Source organism: Ammodytes marinus, assembly GCF_949987685.1.
Source record: "Ammodytes marinus genome assembly, chromosome: 2".
Classification (NCBI taxonomy): Eukaryota; Metazoa; Chordata; class Actinopteri; order Uranoscopiformes; family Ammodytidae; genus Ammodytes; species Ammodytes marinus.
The window spans coordinates 29,059,967-29,082,467 of record NC_137231.1 but is presented as its reverse complement, the minus strand read 5'-3'; the positions used below and the strand labels follow the sequence as shown (position 1 = coordinate 29,082,467).

The 22,501-nt window shown below is 38.9% G+C and overlaps 2 protein-coding genes across 2 annotated transcripts; one reads left to right on the top strand and one right to left on the bottom strand.

The window, feature by feature from the left end:
- Nucleotides 1-831: 831 nt before the first annotated feature.
- On the bottom strand, nucleotides 832-3,187 carry LOC307260496 (nuclear factor 7, brain-like). The gene has a single exon (XM_080040753.1). It carries the CDS (start codon nucleotides 3,153-3,155, stop codon nucleotides 1,734-1,736), a length of 1,422 nt encoding a protein of 473 aa, XP_079896879.1. The 5' UTR covers nucleotides 3,156-3,187; the 3' UTR covers nucleotides 832-1,733.
- Nucleotides 3,188-4,232: 1,045 nt separating this feature from the next.
- On the top strand, nucleotides 4,233-22,147 carry rufy3 (RUN and FYVE domain containing 3). The gene is made up of 18 exons (XM_080042916.1): nucleotides 4,233-4,746; nucleotides 9,144-9,317; nucleotides 9,517-9,634; nucleotides 10,366-10,467; nucleotides 10,807-10,930; nucleotides 12,145-12,209; nucleotides 13,269-13,334; nucleotides 13,891-13,960; nucleotides 14,330-14,419; nucleotides 15,402-15,485; nucleotides 15,695-15,862; nucleotides 16,585-16,682; nucleotides 18,156-18,275; nucleotides 18,743-18,863; nucleotides 18,958-19,043; nucleotides 19,812-19,839; nucleotides 19,990-20,067; nucleotides 20,617-22,147. Exons 1-18 carry the CDS (start codon nucleotides 4,518-4,520, stop codon nucleotides 20,758-20,760), a joined length of 1,965 nt encoding a protein of 654 aa, XP_079899042.1. The 5' UTR covers nucleotides 4,233-4,517; the 3' UTR covers nucleotides 20,761-22,147.
- Nucleotides 22,148-22,501: the final 354 nt, after the last annotated feature.

Below are 22,501 nucleotides of genomic sequence, written 5' to 3'. Positions count from 1 at the left end.
ATTATATTATTACACAAAATTTAAAGCATAAAGAGACACATGATTGATAAAAATGTATTTACATGTTTCGGTTACATGTTAATCTCAGGAAGTTCACAATTATTTAATGTCCATAAGTCATTGTAAGTTAGTTATCAAACTTCCTCAATCATAATTGTTTTAACTTTCGCAAATATATATAAGTATCGTACAAAATCTCATGATGACTAACACATTCATAATGAATGTATGGTATAATTTCTTGCATATTCATTTACTTTACTCAAAAATATGAACTCATTAGTGATATGTTTTAGTCATCATATCAAATTAGCCTAATTAATTAATTTAGTTATTAGCCGTGTAATAGGTCTGCTGCGCATCGGACTCTTGTAAAAATATCAAACATTTAAAGTAATGACTGATTCTACTAGGCTATACAATGATGTTGAACTCAAACTAAAAGATGATGACCAGGATAATAAACGGCTTTGATTTGTTAAGGTAGGCTCAACTTACACACTTGATATATTTTTTTAAAGCTAAGAAAGCAGCATCCATGCAATCGCAAACATTTAAAAGACAACATAAAGACAGATTATGTTGAACTCAATAAAAAACTTAACAAATTAGAGAAGCAGCAGTTACCACCTTTAATACATTTTGGCTAAAATAAACATAACTTAAACTTTCATGGCTTAAAATCTTTCAAAGTCAAATTTCTTAATAAAACAATGATACATGTCTGTACAGTGGGTTGGATGAAAACGGTTAACGTAGATGAAAACTATTTGCATAATTAATTTCAGACAATTATGTCTGTTAATAAAAAAAATATTTCTAACACCCTCGACACCAGCTCAAAAAGAAATATAAATCAAGCAAAGCCAGAATGTGTTTTTAAACACATTACCACTGATTATCTGAGTGTGATGTGTAAAAACCGAAATTAAAACATGATTTAAACTGAAATAAATCATAAGAAAATCCAGAAATTCGACAAACTAAAACTGATGTAATCTCTGATTATAATGAGAGATAAAGAATTAACCTGTTCAACAACAGACTAGTAGATCTAGAATGAAGGTTTAGGTGTATATTGTGATGTAGAGTTTAGAGATTTTTAAACCTCCAACAATCATGGAACAAACATTTTGGCAAGACACATCAGGCAAAATACATAGTGTTTTCAAGCACTGGTCAATTTTGAGATTTTGGGCTACTTTTTTTCAGTAACATGCATTCTTTCATACTAATATAATTAAAATGTCCAAAATGTATATTCAGATTGATATGTTTTAATAAACCTTGTCTGTTCGCGTCAGCACATTTCTCCTATACAACCATTAGCTCATCATTAGTTATTTATACTCAACCTCTAAAGTACTTTCCATAATTCTAAAGGTTATTACAGGATGATTTGTTCATTTGCTGTTAACTGTCGGATGTGTGATACATTTTGTACTTAAAACATAAGGAAAATTCTGTTAATTACTTTAAAGCTTTGGACACTAAGTTGTAAACATGAAATTACGATTACAACTCTGGCTTTATCTAGGTTTATGATTTTTAGATGCAAATTTAAAAACAATTAATCAGTTAGATATTGCCAAATTTGCATATTTATTCAAACATTTCTGAACAAAAATGCTTATACTAATGATAATTGTTTTAATGTTCCTAATCAACTGGCATCTAGGTTCATTTTTCACCCTATTCACCTGCAGTGTCTCGCTTTAAATTCCTGCACATCACTAACAAGAATCAGCTTGACAGATTTTGATATCAACAGTTTCAGCACCAACCCTTCCAATACCGAAAAATGGGAAGAGTTTCTCAGTGAAAGTGTCTCTGTGAGTGCAGATGTGAGTCATGTCTTCAGGGTGGTAGAAGGACACCTCCCCTCTGTCATAGTCCAGCTGGACTCTGATCCTCTGGAGACTCTTCTTCGCTGTGACGGTCTTACCAGCTCCATTATTGTATCTTCCATCACGATGCCATAAACACCAGATCCCATATTTTGGCGAGACAAATCTCTCCCCCTTCCTGTCAACTGACTCTTTAGCCAAACCTATATTCCAGCTACGATGGTCTCCCACCTCCACCTCCCAGCTGTGTTTCCCTGAGCTGAAGCCCTCAGAGCCAAGAACAGTGGCATACTTAGTGTGTCTCTCTGGATTGTCAGGAAGCTGCTGCTTTGTGTCTCCACGTCTCACACTGGTCAGATCATCAGACAGATAGAGAGAGCGGGCTGCAGTATTTGGGTCCAGAATAACGGGACTGAAGTGGACCTTCTCCTTCATCTTCTCCCAGACCCTGAAGGACAGGTTGCCCAGGTGTTTGGCCACATCTATCAGAACTCCAGAGACCAACTGTGGATCTGACACTGAGCTCTGGACTCTGGCTCTGGTCTGAGTGGCTTTATAACTGCTGAGGAATGGCACGTTGTGTTTCTGCAGCTCTTCTTCAACAGCAGAGATACTGTCTGACAGAGAGGAGATCTGCTCCTCAATCATCTTCATCTCTCTGCAGAGAGTCTTCCCCTTCTGCTCCTCTTCCTCCCTCAGAGCTGCCAGTCTGGACTCCTCTTCCTCTTTCAGGAACTGCTGGAGCTTGTTGAACTCTGCTCTGATCTGCCTCTCTGTGGACAACAGCTGCTTCTTGGAGTGTTCAACCACTTCATTGTAGGATTTCTTCACTTGTTTGTATTTGTCCCTCTTGTCCTGTAGAGACTTTAAGTCAGATTTCAGCTGGTCCTTCAGGCCACTGACTGCTTGTTCTACAGGAACCACCTTGTGACTCTGGTGGAGAGAAAACTCACAGACAGGACACACAGCTCTCTGCTCGTCCTCACAGAACAGTGTAGGCACTTCTGGATGTTTACTACACACCACCTCCACATTCTCCTCTCCCTTTGCACTCTCAGATGAGCCAATGTTCAGCCTCCCAGCAACAGAGTCTGCCAGATCCTTTAGTGCAAAGCTCACTAATGGATGATCCTTCGAGGATTTCCTTCTACAAATGGGACAGATTTTGTTTTCAGCTTTTTTCCAGGATATTTGCAGGCAGCTTGAACAGAAGCTGTGGCCGCAGATTAGAGACACAGGATCTCTGAACGTCTCTAGACACACCGGGCAGTCCAGGAAACTTTCCTTAAGAGCAACTTTCTCAGCCATTTGATATTGAATGTATCTTTCAGTATCAGGACTCACCCAGTTACAGTCTCTTTTTTCTACTAAATATATTCCAAATGTGTGTTTTCCAGCAGAGGTGTCACTCCCTATGGAGTCTCAGCACCCGTCAACAATGTCAAAATCTACTTTCAGTTTCACCTCGGTCACATGGTAAATTATGATGTCACCAGCAGATGGTGGTGTCCGGTTATCTTTCAGAGTGAAATATTGCACTTTTAATTCAGGGACAATTTTAACTACAGGTATCTGTAGGAAACAAAAACTAAAGGTAAAAATAATTAAAGGTGCACTATGTCAGTTTGGGTGTGTCAGAGAAGTGAACATTTTCTCAGATATATTCTAAACAAACTTTCCCTCGATCACTGTTTGAAGAAAGCATTCTGAAAAGTTAGCCTACTGTTTCACTGTTTTTGTTTACAGCAGCAGGGCCCACAGTTTTGTTTAGAAACATAATTGGTTCTAGGTGCCTCAAAATAAATGTATATTGATTATTATGAGAGGAAATAGGTTTTGTAACTGCAGGCTCTGTAAATGTAACAGTGGTGTTCTTCTTTCGTCCCCCAATGAACTGTACATGTCAACCATAGATAGATTTCAACAGGCAGAAAATGCAAGCACCGAATAGACACCAACACGGCTTGACAACAATGTTATTTGTTGAGGAACATTTGCTACTGCATCTCTAAAATAGCCCTATCTATCTATTGCTTATCATCTATTGCTTTTAATAATATAATTCAGAAATCTAATTAGCTACAAGTTGTCCAAAAGTATTGTTTTTTCGTAAATGTTTGATCAGTATCCAGCAAGCAGCGCTATTTCTGAATGTAGGCCTATTATTTACTATCTATGATGTAGTAGGCCGTAAAGGGAACCAGAGACTCTTTGACAGAGGAGAGGCACAGGAGCGCCGGTAACCGCAATGAATCATGGGAGCTCTATTCCAGGGGGCTCTGTTTTTTTGGTTGGGCCTCAATCGTAGAGCTACTGCTTAGAACCCATCTACCTTCACTTGCACTCTCTCTGGTCATGTGAACTGATTTGCTGATTTGCTGTACCGCTGGAAACTACGCGCTAACTCTCGCGGAATTAGAATTAGCCACAGATTTGACCAACAAAAATGCTAATGACTAACTATTTCCGGATCAAGAGGACGCTGCGGAGGACGTAACGAAAGGCTGAGTGATTACAGGAGGGATTTTGACGTTAAAACTGATCGGGCTATCGATTTTTGTGTCTCTTGGCATTAGCTGCTAGCCGCACCTAGCTTAGCTGACCGTTGTCACATGAAGTGAGCAGTTGGTTTGACAGGAGAGAGGAGGTTGGAGGGTTGGCGGTTGGAGGATGGCGGAGCCGGGGTTTGATCCTGCGGCGTCGGTGTCACAAAGTTCAGAGAGACGAAATTCTTCGGATGAAAACGGACACGATGACACTCTCTCTCCTACCTCGGTGATTTACTTCAAGGAGGCTTTAAACTCGTCCAACTTGAGATTTGGGAAAGCTGGCTCACTGTCACCCACTCCACTCCGACAATATGACTTCAAGATCGAAAGAATCGAGTCCAAGCGACGAAGTAAGTGTTAACCAACTGTATTAAAGTCACAACTACCTAAATATGATCCTCATTCATAACTGTTTTTACTTAGAGCACCCACGGCATCATATGCTAGCGTCGTTAGCTTGTTATTGTTGTTAGCTAACTTCTGAAACAACTTCCTTATGAAAAAATCTGGAAAAAATGTCAACAGCTCACTTTACTGACGTTAGGAAGGTTAAACATAACATTAACTATCTTGTTAGTTTATTGTCATCATCAAATTGCTATCCAGTATGTTTGAAAGAACACCTAAACGTTGGTCATTTTAATAGGTGACATGACAAATATCAACAACTCGTGAGAATTCCTGTGGATTTCTTGTCATGTGCTGTTTTGACAGACTGGAGTCATGAATTTGCAATCGCGTCTGGTTTCTGTTGTAAACGGTGGATTGGTCGTAGTTTGATTATATATTATATTGTTATATTATCAATGTCAACCACAGTTCACATCAATTAACTAAAGCATGGAGTTATTACAGTTGTTTGCTGCTTTAATTGAACAGAAAATAAATCAAGACTGTAGCAAAGATAGATAGATAGATAGATAGATAGATAGATAGATAGATAGATAGATAGATAGATAGATAGATAGATAGGCCTAACAGCATATATATATAGACTTTTCCTGGTTATTAAGCAGCTATCCAGCAGTCAACACATAACTACTTAAATTCTATAATAAATCTGTAGCTGAGTGAAATGGATAGTGAATGGATAGTTGCTTGGTCACTGATTTTGACCACATTTACAAATGTTGCAATGTAAGTTGCTTTGTTTAAATTGTGTGTATATAATACCAATATAAATTTGTTATTATGATTTTTTATATTTAATATAAAAAAAAATAGAAACAAAATTCAACTTAAGTTAACATTTCTTAAATAAATGTAGACTTGATTGTGTAAAATATTGCTATACGGGACTTCTGTCCAGCCATATATAAATAATTAAAATAAAATAAAGGGTTAACTTTTGGAATAAAACATTTAAATATTCTAACATTGCTCCACAGCCACACTGACAATTCGTCAGACATTATTATTATTATTTTTTAATTAGCCTTGTCCTAAGCATAGATATCGGATGTTGCCAATTATCTCAAAATGCCATTAATTGACCAACTGATTAAAAGGTCCAACTCTAGCTGTTTTGTGTATTTTTTTCTTCCTCTAAAAGCACCTATTGTAGCCCCCTAAATATCATCTTCTCAACAATATTAAATGTGTTTTTTTAATTATGTGCCTGTAGAAAACTTACAAATCTGATTTTAAAACGATGCTTTTCCCATATAAGAATTAAAACAACATAATAACCATTACCACATAGGAACTTAGGCCTTGTAACCCTCATCATAACCCTCGTTGTTGTTGCTCATTAATCAAATAACAGGCCTGTGTTTCAGTTCAGGACACACTGTAGAGGCTCGAGACACAGACAAGTCCTCTGCTGCATCATTAGCATTGGCTGTGTCACTCCGGGGACCCCTCCTCCTCCTCCCTCCCTCCCTCCCTCCATCCCCTCTCCTCTCTCTCCCTCCCCTCTCCTCTCTCTCCTCCTTTCTTTTTTTTTTTTTTACGCATGCACCATCTGCTCACGTGACTAATGTGTTGCTGTAGCCAGCACCAGTGGCAGCCATCTTGGTCGACACCCACCCATCCCCATCTATCCAGTCATTCAGTCACTCAGTGCATTCACTGCGGTGCACAGGCAGTCAGGCAGGCAGACAGGCAGACAGGCAGACAGGCAGACAGGCCATTCACAGCAAGCAAGACCGACTGGAGCGAGGCTGGGATTTATATATATTTTTCTTCTTCTTCTTCTTGAGCACGGTGCTGCTCTCTTGCATTTTAAAAATCCACCCTCTGTCTGTCTCTACCCCCTCTACCCGGGCTGCACTAAAAGGGATAACAAGGGCTTTTCAAAGGAGGAGGGAAGGAGGAGGTGGTGTGGTGGTGCTTGGGTATTTTTCCTCAACACTCTCTCTCTCTCTCTCAGCTGTAGCCAGGAGGAACGGGAGGATGCAGCAGGAATAAAGAGGAGAGAAGAAGAAATAGAATAAGCAGCAGCCTTTTTATGAACACCTGCTAAAGGCCTACACACCCCCCACCGTCTAGGCCTTGTATCTGCTTTGTTTTGATGCACTTTCGATCCATACGATTGTAATATTCTTTTTGTGTGGTGTGGGGGGGAGTCTGCCAACTGCCCTGTGCCTTTTCGCTGGTTCCCGGAAACAAAAGCTTGTGCACCTTTTTCTCTCCCCCCCCCCCCCCCCACCCTGTCCCCAACCTCCCCATTCTGGCTGGTGTGGTTTAAGCTTTTGCTGAGTCATCGTCATCATGTCTGATCTAACGCCCCAGAGCGAGACCCCGACTCCCACCACGGACAAGATCACGCAGGCCGCCCGCGAGACCATTTATCTCTGTAACTTCCGCGTGTCTGTCGACGGCGAGTGGCTGTGTCTGCGCGAGCTCAACGACATCTCCCTCACCCCCGACCCAGAGCCCGCACATGAAGGTACAACGGGGGACAGTTTTAGGATTTTAGATTTTCAGCTCCGGCGTTTTGAGTACGAGGAGGGCCCATGGTGTGATATTCTCTCTCTCTCTCTCTCTCTCTCTCTCTCTCTCTCTCTCTCTTTCTCTCTGTTTCTCTGTCTCTCTCTCTCTGTCTGTCTTTCTCTCTCTCTCTCTGTTTCACTGTCTCCCTCCCTCTCTCTCTCTCTCTCTCTCTCTCTCTCTTTCTGTCTGTCTGTCTCTTTCTGTCTGTGTCTGTCTGTCTCTCTCTCTCTCTCTCTCTCTGTATGTCTCTCTCTCTCTCTATCTCAATTTAATGCAATTCAACTAGCTTTATTGGCATTATGACTATTGCCGTAAATAGTATAATAATATAACAAAAGAGAAACAATCAGAACAATATGTAGGACTAAACATAACGATATGCTGAGCACAAATGTACAATATGATATATATAAGATCATGCAAACAATGTAGTATATAAAACAGCACACTTGAATTTTTACAGGCAACGACTTACAAATACAATTCAATAATGGTAATTTAAATTAAAGTGAATAAATAATAGTAAAATAAAGTAAATATTATCTCTCTCTCTGTCTGTCTGTGAGGGCGTGGTAAGGTGTAGCGTCCAGGGGGAACCTTTTGCGATTTGATCTAGTGAACGGTGCTGATGTGTCCACAGTTTGAGCTGTGTCATGATGGATTTATCTGAGCTATACAGCAGAAATGATGCTAATAATGCTATTGCGAATGCTAGTAAATAAGCTAAGGAACCAGGAAGTGACGGTTGTTTTGCAGTGAGAATGTATTAGCCCTTCAGCAAACTAACTTATAAGCTAATTCAAATAGGGTTTACCGAGAGGCGAGAGCTATCACCAAACTAAACACAATCAAACACTGTCCCACCTTGTATTGAGAATCTTTATTAAGGTGCAATAATCATGGGACTACTTGTGCTAAACTGCTTTCGTGCTGCTTTTAAACGCCTTGTTTATATATTCATTGATTCATTTGGGACGTGACTAAATCTTTCTATTTTAATCTCATGCCTCAAATAACTGCTGTATGAAATGTAGTTTTTCTGCTTGATAACTTGATGGGGAACAGACTGAATCTGCCGACTTACTTCCTAATTCCTTGCCACGCCTTCTCCCAGCACACAGCAGACACGGTGGTGGGACCGGGGTTATTCCTGGGAGAAGGGAGGGGGCAGTTTAGACATTTTTTTCCAGCCAAATTCAACAATGCAGCATTTCAACCTGCAGCTTTTTGATTCTACAGAGAGGCATTATCAGACAAGGAAGGGAACATTTATTTAATTGTGCTACTGTCAGATATAACATCTCTTATGTGTCTTGAGTTAGATAATTGTGTTGATTATCTGGAATTCACAATATTTCATTTGTCAAAATCACTTTTTGTCAAACTCAGTGAATATATCTCCTCACAATCCACTTGTAATGTCCTTACTGTGTGTGCACTGGGGGGGAAACATCTGATTTGAATATACAGTCTTGGCTCTGTTAACTGTCATGTAAACAAAGGGGGCCTACTGTAGCTACCCCAGTTTATACAAGGATGTGCTGTCTTTAGGTTTTTCAAATTTGCATATAAAAGATAAGTTTTTCTTCTTTTCCAACTTTCTAACAAACAGGTCGGTTTTATCATCTTATTTTATTTCGGTTAAAAACTACGTTCATTTTGCTTCCTGGAAAATGTCTTCCAGTATTGAAGGAAAAATAGAACCAACTAAAAATGTATTTCTTCCCTGTCAGCTGTTTACCTCATGCGTCATCCCCACTGTTTGTGTCAATACACAGAGGTCTTTAAGAATATTTTTCCCCATGTCTTTTAGACCCAAAGGACCCCATTGCAATCGAGAGGCTTAACTTGATGAACATGGCCAAACTGAGCATCAAGGGCCTGATCGAGTCGGCCCTAAACCTGGGCCGCACGCTGGACTCGGACTACGCGCCTCTCCAGCAGTTCTTTGTGGTGATGGAGCACTGTCTCAAACACGGCTTGAAAAGTATGTACCACACAAGTCACATCTCAATTTGGAATTTGAGATGGAGCTTATATAAAAGTGTACTATCAAATCACTCTCTGTCTGTCTGTCTGTCTGTCTGTCTGTCTGTCTGTCTGTCTGTCTGTCTGTCTGTCTGTCTGTCTGTCTGTCTGTCTGTCTGTCTGTCTGTCTGTCTGTCTGTCTGTCTGTCTGTCTTCAGCCAAGAAGACCTTCCTGGGGCAGAACAAGTCGTTCTGGGGCGCTCTGGAGCTGGTGGAGAAGTTAACGCCCGAGGCCGGAGAGATCACCGCCAGTGTAAAAGACCTGCCCGGCCTCAAGTCAGTCCAGTCACTAAAGTTTAGTTTAGTTTAGTTTGATCATATACAGTAGATACACATTACACAACATAAATAAGTGAGTAAGTAAATTAGTCAATTGTACACAGGGCACATTGCATTTGTCTTTTAGCGTATCCCCTCTTAAGTTTACACTTCTGAGGGGGTCACAGTGCAGGGTCAGCCATTGTACAGCGACACCCCTACATAACATAATTACTAAAAATAAAAATATAAAATTAGGTGTCATCTTTATTCATACAGTGTTGTTGTTTATACTCAATACTGACCGAAAAGGTGTAGGTTGGTTGAAGCATTACTTATAACAGCTACCCCTTTTTACAATCTATTTAATGTATTTGTTTTTCATAGGTCCCTCAGGATCTTATCAATCTGCTTGAAACGTATTATTATTTTTGTAAAGAACGCAGACAAAGTTCCCCTCATATCAGTCATATTTTTTATAAACTTTGTTTTTACATTTTTAAATGGTAAATATGAAAAAAGATACATAACTTGATTTGTTGACAATATAAATAAGCTGTTTCCCATGATCCATGACGTCATCAAACTCAATCTTTGGCTATTGTACGTAAGCCCCCCTAGCGGCAGAATATAACATATTGTGCGTTTAAAATGTGGTCCTTGATTAGTAAAGATTATTGTTTTTTTTTTATTTGTTGAACTTTAAATGTACAGTATCTGAGTCTAAATCTCCTGTGTTTAATTCCCAGAACTCCTCTAGGAAGAGGGCGCGCCTGGTTACGACTGGCCCTGATGCAGAAGAAACTCTCTGACTACATGAAGACCATCATCAACAGAAAGGACCTGCTCGGGTGTGTTGGGATGTCACAGTGTCCAGGCCCAAGAATGAAACATTTGGCATTGTTGTGTCATGATAAAATCCCCTTTTCTAAATGTTTAGTCATGTTTAAAGGGAATTGACGTTTTTCAGAACAGACTTGGTAGAATGCCAACTTTACTCACTAGCTTTTTGTCCTTGAAGGCCACCGTAGCTTCTGTAAATTCTCAATACAGACGGGGTAGGCACAGAGCGTTGCAAACTGGATTTTTCACCACTAGATGACCCCAAGACACAGCTTTATTACACACTGCACCTTTAAGCAAGCCTTTTGTCAGTGACAGTGACTATAACGCTGGTTTTGTCTCTTTAGTGAATTCTACGAGGCGAATGCGCTGATGATGGAGGAGGAGGGAGCGGTTATCGCGGGGCTGCTGGTCGGACTGAACGTCATCGATGCAAATCTGTGTATGAAGGGAGAGGATCTGGACTCTCAGGTACATAGGATTACACTCTCACTTCCACCAGCATTCATTTCATTGAATTATGATTTCTTATTTTATTTTTTCATTGGCATTTTTAAAGTTAAACAAATACATAGCAAACTTGACAAAACAGATATATAACAAAGACAAAAAGAAATATAGAAAATAAGTATCATTTATACTAGAAACCAACAATAAATGAAGAAATAAATACGAATAGAAAATCAAATTTAAAAAAATAAATAACTTAATTTTAATTTAATTTGAGGCTGCTGAAAGTTAGGGAGAAAGAGTCAGACTTCTTGGTTGTGACGTGCAATTTTTTATATTTTTTGTCAAGTACTTTTAAAATTTACTGCATGATGTTTGCTGATACAATCTGACATGCTGTAATCAAATACCTCCGCAGCGGACTGTAAACATGAGTTAAATCACATTAAAGGTCACCTGTGATAAGCACATGACAAGATATCGCAGAGTCTAACTTGCAATTAGATTCAAACCAGCAGTTGGATTCAGGGCCAATCAGAGCAGACGGGGCTTAAAGAGACACAGGCTCTTAAACGGAGCGTTTCAGACAGAGGCTGAAAAGAGGAGATTCAGCAATGGCACTGTGAGAAATATAAAGGGTCTTTTGGACACTAGACCATGGAATAAGTTTATTTTAGAAACACAAATTCAAATTTTTAAACTGAAAATTTGCATAATATATGACCTTTAAATCAAGTGGGAGAGTGTGAAACATTTAGAGCTAAGTTCTTTAAATTGTTGTCTACGTTTAAGTGTATTTCTAAAACACTTGATTTTACCGTCATAGTTTTCTTGCAGTAAGTGCATCAATAGACAGTCAGTGGCCTCTCCTAAACCTAGTTTTATTAGTTGTCAATTTTGGGAAGGAGTCCAGAATGACTGGGAGGAGCGGCAGGTTGCCAGTTCAGTCATGGGCTCAGTAAACAAGTGTTATTCTAAGTACACTGAAGTGAAACCTCTCCGGTTGCATAGCTAGTATTAATGTGAGGATGTAGTGGCTGCTTGAATATTTATAGAACCTGAATGCATCCAAAGCCCTGACTTAATGTTTGGTATTAAAATGCAAGTCATTAGAACACTCTGCACATTCTGAACTGTCCACATTAATAAGGAATCTTTTTCTCTTTTACATATGTGCTGCGGTGTGTTTTTCTATTTTCATTGATTTTCTGTTTCTTGTTGAATGACTTCCACAGGTCGGGGTGATTGATTTTTCAATGTACCTCAAAGATGGTGGACACAGTAGCAAGAGTGCAGAGGGGTGAGTGCTGCCTTACTTATCCGTAACCATAGAGTTTTTATTTTATAGTTTTGTAGTTAGGCTGTTCTTTCTATCATGGATGTCGTTTTGTTGTGATGTTAAGACTTTTTATTAACCTATCTTAATCCTATTTATTAAGTGACACATCTTGTTTCCGTCAATACACCAATAATCTGGTCACCAATTGTTTGTTAAATATGTTAAGTAACAGACATGCTTGATTTAAGTTTTAGTTGTAAGCCAAAGTGTGTAAGTTTCTCTGTTTACTTTGTTGTTGTTTTTTACATTTTGAGTGGAGACTTAAAAATGAATGTGCTACGTGCTTCTTTCTCTTGTTTGAATGTAAACCTGCTTTTTATTGTAAATCTAACTCCCGTGTTTTGTCAACTAAAATGCACCTGGGCTCAGCAAAATGCTAAAAAATACAAATTGTATACATTTTGAGAACATATTTGTATTTCCAATTTGGATGTTACATACTCAGAAAAACCTTTCTCTCATTATAATAGTGAAAAATACAAGACAAATTCTTTAACAGGTTGCAATATTGACTGTTGCAATTGCTGTAGTCCGTGTTAAAGGTGGAATAAACGATTCTGGAGAACAGATGTTGTCAAAATCCCTTTTTGTAAGAGAATATCTCTTTACAATCCGCTACCTGTCCGTCCTGTGTGTACTGCTGGGAGAAAAAAATCCAGTGTCAATGCACAGCCTAGGCTCTGTAAACTGGTATGTAAACAGAAAGGGATTTTTACAACAAGCATTCTCCAGAATCGCTGACTCCACCAAATAAGGCCTATTAAGTTCTGACACCTGTGCTCTTTATGGTTGATATGGTTATGTGATTAACTGAGTAATTTTGAGTTTTGAGCTACATGTGCATTACATATTTACAACGCACGCCTGCCAGCCAATCAGAAAAGAGTATTCAGCCTGACCGTGCTATACGTTTTAATACAGACCCACAGCTAACTACATGTTGTTGATATCTGAACGCTACTATGTCTTCTTGTGTCCGTGTGTTGTCTCATTCGTCCCTCTGTCTTTCTGCTTCTTCAGCGACGGTCAGATCACAGCCATTCTCGATCAGAAGAATTATGTGGAGGAGCTGAACAGACATTTAAGGTTTTTTAAATAGTGCAAGCGTCACTCCTAGGCATGGGCCGGAATGATAACCTTAAACTAAAATACCACGGTGTCACAGTATTGCGATTGAACCTCTCAACTGTGTTATTTGGAAATGTCTGGGTTTTTATCACAATCTATTTACTGTTAAACAAAATATATAATATTCTGAACGTTAATAAACTTGTATGGTAACTTAACACAATAAATAAATGAACACATTTCTCTTTTAGTCAAAGTAATGATGCAGGAATAGTCTGAACAGTAATAAACGTGTCTGTGAACATCCTGTGGGCGGGGGGAGGGGGATAATACCTTAGAACTAGGGGTGTGAATCTTTGGAATCCCACCATACCTATAAAGTATGAACCCCCAACAAAATCATAGTAGGCCTATGAATCAATTCAGAATCTAAGTAGTTAGGTTTTCACCACCCCTACTTAAAACTGTATACTTTGAAACCGGTTATCGGCCCATGCCTAGTCTCTACATCTTGTTCACCTCCCTCATTGTTAAACTGCTGTCTTATCTCCATATTTCTCTATGTGTTTAACAGCGCGTCAGTTAATAACCTGCAGGCCAAAGTGGACGCTCTGGAAAAGTCCAACACCAAGCTCACTGAAGAGGTGAGAGTCAGAGGCTGAGGATTTGATTTCGGCAAAAAATACTTTCCTTAAGGTGCTACGAGGAACTTTAAAATATTTCTGAAACAGTCCCTTTCTTTCCTCTGATGATCATAAATGACATGTAACAGCAAACGAGACCATCAGTGCAAAGAATCCTAATTTTTATATAGTTTTTCTTAATGCCTTTGTCATGGGTATACGCTCAACCAGGAACAACAGCTGGGGGTTGTAAAAACACTACTGCTTTCGTCCAAAGGGGGTACAAGAATTAAAACAAACCGAAAGTTCCTTGTAGCACCTTTTTAGAAATGTTGCCTCAGTGCACGGGGGCCAGTGTTGTCAGTTAAATAAAGTGTTTTGTGTCCACAGCTGGCAGTAGCAAACAACAGGATCATCACTCTGCAGGAGGACGTGGAGAAAGTCAAGGAGGAGAGCTCGTATCAACTGGAGTCTAGGAAGGTGAACACATCATCCATTTCATTTAATAGTTTTGTTAATCTTTTTTATGCTTCTGCGACGGCAATATCTCGAGAACGCCTTGAGGAATTTTCTTCAAAGTTTTGCACAAACGTCGACTCAAAAAGATGAACTGGATAGATAGTGGACATCAAACGTTACTGCAAACTTACATATTGTCAGGTTGCAGTAACCTTGTACCATATTGTAGCTTCTTAGGAGCTTTACCTTCTTTAAAGCTTTGCCTACCAGCACTTTACTTTCATCATTCGGCAATTGTATGCCTCGAATCAAACCGCCAGGGAGTGGTTCTAGTTAAAACTGAAGTGAATCACATACAGTAGGTTAAAGGTGCTGTAAGTGGAATGGTTCTTTTAGCTAACTTCCTGTCAGTTACTGCAGTTAGCAGTCCCCTCGCTCGTCCCTACGTCACTACATTAATGCACTGCGGTCTTCAAGCAGCGAGTTATCTAGCATCATCTCAGATCCATAAGTGTGATAAAACATGATAAAAACCATCAAAACAGACATTGGGAAGGATTTTTACCTGCTCCGCAGGTTGTAGGCGCATACACATTCACCCATCTGTTGCTCTGGCGTGCACCGGCAGTGAGACTATGGAGTTTATATACTATATATGAGTGAGACGAGTGTTGGTTTGTAGCGTTCTCTCTTCTGATTGCATAACAATTTTGGGATACTCCAATACGTTTATTTGCCGATTACATGCAAAGCAGCTGACTGAGAGATCGGCTTTATGAAACGCGCACATTATGTAAGTGAACACTGTATGAATAGAGCGATTTAACACTTATATTAACACAAATAAACCGCTCACTTCACCTTTAATCAACAAAAAACGTTTAATTAGTTTTTTATGATTCATCGTACATTCTTCATATTGTGAGAAATAACTTTTCTGATACAATTTACATTTGCAAAGAAAGTTTAAAAAAGTCTTGTTTCAATGTGTTATTATTTTCAGGCATCAAGAAGCGACTCGGCATCAGATGGACAAGCGTTGGGTGAAACACGCAAGCAGCTCAAAGAGGAAACTCTGCTGCGATTGGTGCGTTTTGGACTTATTTTTTAATTTTTTTTCTATAACCACAAATCAACTTGTCATTAGGAGGAGAAAACTTAAATAATTTTAAGATTGAATCGAATCGTCTTTTATATTCATATTTCCTGGTGGTCAAAGTAGCTAGTTAACTTGTGTGTGTGTGTGTGTGTGTGTCTGTGTCTGTGTCTCTGTCTGTGTCTGTGTGTGCTGTGTAGGACGTGGAGAAGGAGCTGGAGGTTCAGATAGGGATGAAGCAGGAGATGGAGCTGTCCATGAAGATGCTGGAGAAGGACGTGTGTGAGAAGCAGGACGCGCTGGTGGAGCTCCGACAGCAGCTGGAAGACCTGCGCTCCCTCAACCAACAGCTCAGCCACAAGTCACAGGTTGTTATGCAGCTCTGATCCACGCACTGCACCTTTAAATCTGGGTTTAGTTGAAGTTAGTCAATACTTTATTCATCCCGAAGGAAATTCAGACATACAGTAGCAAAAATACGTAAAAAAAAAAAAAAAAAACATACAACCCCACCCACACACACACACACACACACACACACACACAAACCCTGTCTAGCTAAAACTGTAGAAAACCTTAAAGAATTAAATTAGTTAAACAGAACGTAACTTTTAAAATATCATCATCTTCTCATTTCAATTGTTTATTTGTGAATGTACGGTCTTAAGCAGCCCTTTGCCCCTTTGCTTCCTCCCTAATAAACGCTTTCCTGTGTTTGACATGTTTAATGTGTCAAACTGTGTACAAAATCTGTTGAGATGATAGGTTAAATACAGACAGTGTTTTATATGACAGCACTGTGGACACATTAGATATGGTGAACACAGGGGCGCTCTGGTGTAGTGGTTAGAGCCCTTCCTCCCCCCAATAGAGGATCAGTCCTATTCACAGCAGACCTGGCTTAGAATCCAGCCCGTGGTCGTTCTCTGCATGGCATTCCCCTCTCTGCCCCATTTCATCTCTGTCTCTCCAAACTGTCCAATAATGCATCAAAATGCCAACTTTTTTTTATTATTTTTATTAAAATAAAAGATATGGTGAACACAGTAAGAATGAGTTTAAATTAATATTTCTGTCAAACTGTCCTCAGAGCTCAGACGCCAGCTCCAAACAGAAGACTGAATCCATCTCTCGTCTGGAGGAGAAAATCAACCAGATGTCGGGGACCGTCAAACAGATGGAGAGCAGGTGAGTGAGGCTCTGCACAGCCACCACTGATGGTTCAGATATGTAAAGGTGGAGTCAGTGATTCTGGAGAATGCTTGTTGTCCAAATCACTTTTTTTTGTCAAAATCAGTGAATATCTCCTCACGATCCGCTACCTGTCCACTCTGTGTGCGCACTGTAAAATCTGGAGTTAATACACAGCCTAGGCTCTTTAAACTGGTATGTAAACAAGGGTGGTCCATCGTAGCTAGCAACATGCCCGTTTACAGAGCCTAGGCTGTGTATTAACACTGGAATTTTTTTCACAACACAGTCCAGACAGGTCGCTGATTGTGAAGAAAATTGACAACAAGCGTTCTCCAGTCGCTGACTCCACCTTTTATATTTTTCAGATAATAAAATATTGTTTAAATCATTCTTACAGGAGACAGTTTTGTCTTTACAGTCGTCACTTACCAACAAAAACCTCTAAATGTCCCGTGTGTGTTTTCTCTCTCTCCACTTTCATTGTCATACATTTTTATTTTTAATTCATTATTATTTATTTGTTTTTAAATTCATTGAATCAGTGAGAAACATTTGGTGAAACAGGCCAGAAACTTGAACTCAGCAGCAGGGAAGTTGTTGCAGCTTCAGCAGTAGTAGTAGTTGCGCGTCGCCATTCATAAAAAACCTTCCACCCCCACTGGCCTACATATAGAAATAACCAAACTAGGATGTTCTTTTTCCTTTTCTGTATGAATCAATGCTCCTGTTGTTGTTGAACAATACAATTGAATAAAAAAAAAAAAACATTTTCCCCACGCCCTTCTCCAGTGGCTCTCCAGCATCAGCTTTGAGTAGTGTGGACTGACTCCATCCTTCTAGCGCCCCCTTGTGTTATCCGACAGAGGTGTTTATTACCACGTCTGATTTTACTCTTTTCGTTCGGTTGGCATTTCTTAAAACCTAAACCCATTAATGCTTTCTGGCAAAAAAAAGGTAACGGACATGTCTTGGACTTTGCTGTAAATGTTATTCCAAAGAATCCATCCACCACCAGAGACTGCGCTTGAGTATTTTCAACCTACGGAGGCTGTCAGAATAAAGTAAAATAAAAAATGAAAATATATATATATATACAGTGTAACGGATGTGTTGTCATTTGGTGACAGAGGGCCAGGAAAGAGAGCGAGATAAAAGGAAGACGACAAAAAGGGCAAAATTAATTTGATTAATTTTGAATTGTACGTGAACATAACATTGGTGTAAAACTGTAGTGATCATTAGGCTAATAAAAGGATAAAACCCAACCAAGCCTGCTGCATCTTTATTGGCTCACTTTTCCCTGTTCTCGTCAAAATTCATCCCAAGTTTCAAGCACTTGATTTTTTATTTTGTATATTTTTTTAAGTTTAAGTTGACATCTCTTTCCAACCATTTCTGTCTCGTTTCATAAAGTTTTCATTTTACCGTAAGTTTATGTGACCCCCCCCCCCCCCCTCCTTAAACCAGATGCAAACAGGCAGAGAGAGAGAAGGACCTGGCTTTAGACGCAAACCGACTCTTCAAACAGGACTTTGGAGACAAGATCGAGAGTCTGCAGGTAGAGGTGGAGCAGCTGAGGAGGCACAGGTAAAATCTAAGAGGCTGAATTTCACTTATAGTTTGTAATGTGCTTTATTCTTTTTTTTTAAAGGCACAGTGTGTGGAATTTATTGCCGTTTTTCAGAGCCGACGTAGTAAAATGGAATATAATACTCCATTTACTAGTATAATTTGCTTGAAAATAAAAGTTTTTTACCTTTTTTTAGAATGAGCGTTTTATATCTACATATGAGCAGGGCCACACCACCATGTTTCTTCAGTAGCACAGAATGGACAAACTTAACGGCCTTACATGTTTTTATATATAGTGGGCGTCCTGGGGACGTTATTTTGTAATAAATCAAAATCTGCTGCTTTGACAAGGTAACATTTTACCTTCCCGCAAACGTAATAATTATTATTTTCGCACAAAATGACATTTGTCAGTAATTACAGTTGCAGGTCTAACAAACATGATTATTGTGAAAGTTACTATACACATTTCTTGTGTTTAGTTCTAATCTGGAGTCTGAGTTAAGGAGAGAACGTGAGCGAAGAGGTGAGCACCATATCGACGGCAGACAGTCCGGCACACCGCCACGCAGGGAGTGGAGGCAGCCGGAGAATCTACCAAAGGTAAATATGTGGTGGTTTAAAATGTGCCGAATTACAGTCATGCGCAGCGCCCTACTTTGTACTTCTGAATATATGTGTGAATTCTTACCCCCAGTGTCCACCAGAATCCCCGTCAGGCAAAATGGAGAATGAGCAGTTCCTCATCGGAGCGGAGGACAAAACCAGTCTGAGCTCCAGCTTGTAAGTACAGTACGTTTATAGATCTACTAGTGGTGCAGAGTTTTTGTATTGCATATCATTCGGTACACTTACAGGCAAAGGCATTAAAAAATTATTAATAGTATCAAGGTATATCCTGAATTTTCCTTTGGCCAGAGTCAACTGTTATCAGATACATTTTCTTATCAGTGATGTTTATATTACTATATTGAGGACCTAATAAGTTGAATTATTATACCATATATTGTTCCTGGGAATGGTATTTGGAAAATATTTTTCTAGATGGTGGTTCATGATTGGTATGAAAAGTAATTGCATTAAAGTTTTGTAGACTAGCCTGATTTAGGATGATGGGCGAGCTATTGTATTTTATGACATGACACTGATAAATTCTGTGTTCTGATTGGTCAATCACAGCATTCTACGGGCCCTTATTTCTCGGTAATCCCCGCTGTCAAGGATAATAATAATCTTTATTAAGGACTCAGATGGTCCACTCACATTCAACATACACACACATAAAACACATTAAAATACATTACTCAATAAAACACTGTACTAAAATAGGTGCAAGCTATCATGCCAATGCTTTCGAAGCCTGGATGTGAACCTATAGCCCATTATAGGGATAGTTTCCCAGTTGCTATGGACCTACGTCAGTGTTTTATTTATCACTTCCTGCCACTTCAACCTGCTGACAGATGTCTACAAACAGTCAGGCCTACTACTAAAAAAATCTAACGTTACAATTTTTAAAAAAAAATTAATTGTCCCCATTTTCTTTTAAAGGTCCTTGTCCCACCACGAGGATGAACAGGTGAGGTCTCAATAAAATAATCATCTCTTTGTGGTTGTGAAATAACAGTCAACTAGTATTGTAATTTGTAGTACGAGTGTCACTTGGATATTTCATAAATCCCATGAATTGCTTTAATAACCAACCACATCACTGACTGATTTCCTGCAGGACGAGTCCTTTGTGGAGATCAATGAGCCCTCGGTGTGCACCATGTGTGAACAGGACGACTCCCTGCTCAAGACAAAGGTACCACACTGGTCTTGAAGAGGCCTTTGAAATCCTTATGTTTGTGAATCTGAGAAGAATAAAGTTCAAGCCTTAAAAGTTTCTGAAAATATACATGGGTCGTTGAAAGTGCTAGAATCCACACTATTTAGTTGAAAACCTACTTCACTAGTGGAAATATGAAGGTGTATAGAACTCTGAGTTCCTATGTAGTATAGATGTGCAAAAAATGTAGAAATCAGTTCAACTTAGCCTGAGAAAAGGCAGAAAGAGTGTTTTATGGTCTCACTGTCTAAAGGGAAGACTGTTAAAAGGGAAGACTGAGGGAGGACAAACCTTATTAATTATATTATAATGGCGATTACAATGATAGAACGCCAGTTCCGTATGGGTGAAGTTTATGAACATTTATTTTCAATACAATAATTTTTTAAAGCTTATTGGGACACCCAACTTTTCGTCATACATTGATTTTTTTTACTGTTTTAGACCAGGCTTCCAGAGGCTTTAACTTTCTGTCACACTTCGTTATAACTCTTTTTTTCTTCTCTCTCTTTTTTCTGTCTCTAGAAACAGTGTAAGAACTGCAGTGGTGTTTTCTGTGAGAGCTGCGTGTCCAACGAGCTCCCTCTGCCTTCGTCTATTCTCCCTGAGACTGTGTGTACGGCCTGCTACTCTCTGCTGCTGCAGCAGTACGCCTCCACGCCAACATGAAACATTTAAACACCACGACACTGGACACCACAAGGCATTCATACGGGAAGCTGGCACTGCCAAAATGCACTTTTTTGACTTTTCATGAGTTTTGCGAGTATTTTTAGTTACTTTAAAAGTTAGCAATGAGCAAACGAGAGAGCACGGAGCACTGTTTGGATGCAGGTTAACATCCTCTGTAGAGAATACTATTGCAGCCATTAATGCTAATGTCTGAGTTTAGCTTTGGTGGTGTTTTTTTAAATAAAAAAAATAAATAGTAAAAACTTGAACTGAAAAAAGCTACAAAATGGCTGCTGGTTGGGGATTTACTGATTGGAAAAATTCTACTTGAATCATCTCATGAATAGAAACTGACTTTCCACAACGTCCACTAGGTGGGTGTTTGTTTAAAAAGTCAAATGACAATTATTTTTAACATTTTAAAAGATGTAAAAAAAGGAAAAACTGGACTTTTTTTTAGCTCCGAATTGCACTCCATTATTATGACACATTTCTCAATTGAATTTACCTACAGATCAGTATATATGTCATGTAAGATGATGGTGAATTACATTCTGCCAAAATCAAATATCACATTCACTTTCTACCAAATACTGTGTTATATTATTATTGAACGTGTTGATATTTTGGGAGAGACTGTTGATATTTTGGGAGAGACTGCATGTGATGTCTTAAGCTTTTTACTCTCTGAAATCATACAATCATACATTGTAGTAGGAAAATGTATAATCTGATTTTCAGAGTTTTAAGATCGGGAAAAGACAAATATCGTAAGTTATAATAACCAAAATCTTTGAATGCTACACTTAATCTAGTCTCTTATCATGATATGGATGGATGGTTCAGACTGAGGAGAGTTCATTTTGCTGTTAAGTCTTTTAAAAAATGAATAGTTTGAACCTTATTCTCTTTCTTGCAGAGTTTAGAAGAGGAAATTGATGTTTTGGGGGAAAATAACATATTTTCCAAAATGTTGGCCTATTCCTTTAAGTTGACAAAGCTGATTATAATGGGTCTAATACTTCTTCAATGTGGCTGTTCTGTTCTGTATTAGGTAGGAGTGGCATTAACAAAAAAGGAAAATGGCTTAAAAATCATCTCGTGTTTGAAGATTAATATTTTGTCTCAAAACAGTAAAATCATAAAAATCCAACACTTAGAGGCCGTTCTCTGGATTATCTTTAGTTTTTCATTAGCGTCTTAACGTTAACATATCATGGCACTTTTAAAAGCACGGCTCTCTGGCCTGACTGGGTTTTGAAGTGAGCACCTCATCAGTGCATCTGTATCACAGCTGTTTTTATGTTTAGTAGATTTAAGCTGAAAAAAGATATTTAGAAGCTCAGTTCAATATTAAGTGGTTCATGTTTCAGCTTATTAACATGTGAGGTGGAAAGAATGCTGCATAGAGATTCAATAAACTTTTATCATTTTACCGGTGTGTGTGTGTGATTATTTTCACTTTTATACTACACTTGTAATGTGAGAAAATCCTTATGTGCTTTTTCTCATTGCGTAGGATTTGATCTGTTAATGAGTTTGAAGTATTTTGTGTACAGGGAAAGAAACTAGCAAATTAAGAGAAAAAAAATGGGAAAAGTGTTCACCAAAACAACTTAACCAAATGTATCCCCCTTGCAATTACGGTAGTTCACCGTTCAAAATGAACTTTTTTATTTTGAAATTAAAACTTTTGATTGCTGGTACTAGTTTGTATATTGCATAACTGTTCACTAGT

Excerpts from the sequence above, each read along its gene's own strand:
- LOC307260496 (XM_080040753.1), bottom strand. The coding sequence starts at position 3,155 with ATGGCTGAGAAAGTTGCTCTTAAGGAAAGTTTCCTGGACTGCCCGGTG.
- rufy3 (XM_080042916.1), top strand. The coding sequence starts at position 4,518 with ATGGCGGAGCCGGGGTTTGATCCTGCGGCGTCGGTGTCACAAAGTTCA. Across the intron at positions 12,210-13,268 it reads AGTAGCAAGAGTGCAGAGGG|CGACGGTCAGATCACAGCCA; the intron begins GTGAGTGCTGCC and ends CTGCTTCTTCAG. Across the intron at positions 18,864-18,957 it reads AGCCGGAGAATCTACCAAAG|TGTCCACCAGAATCCCCGTC; the intron begins GTAAATATGTGG and ends TCTTACCCCCAG.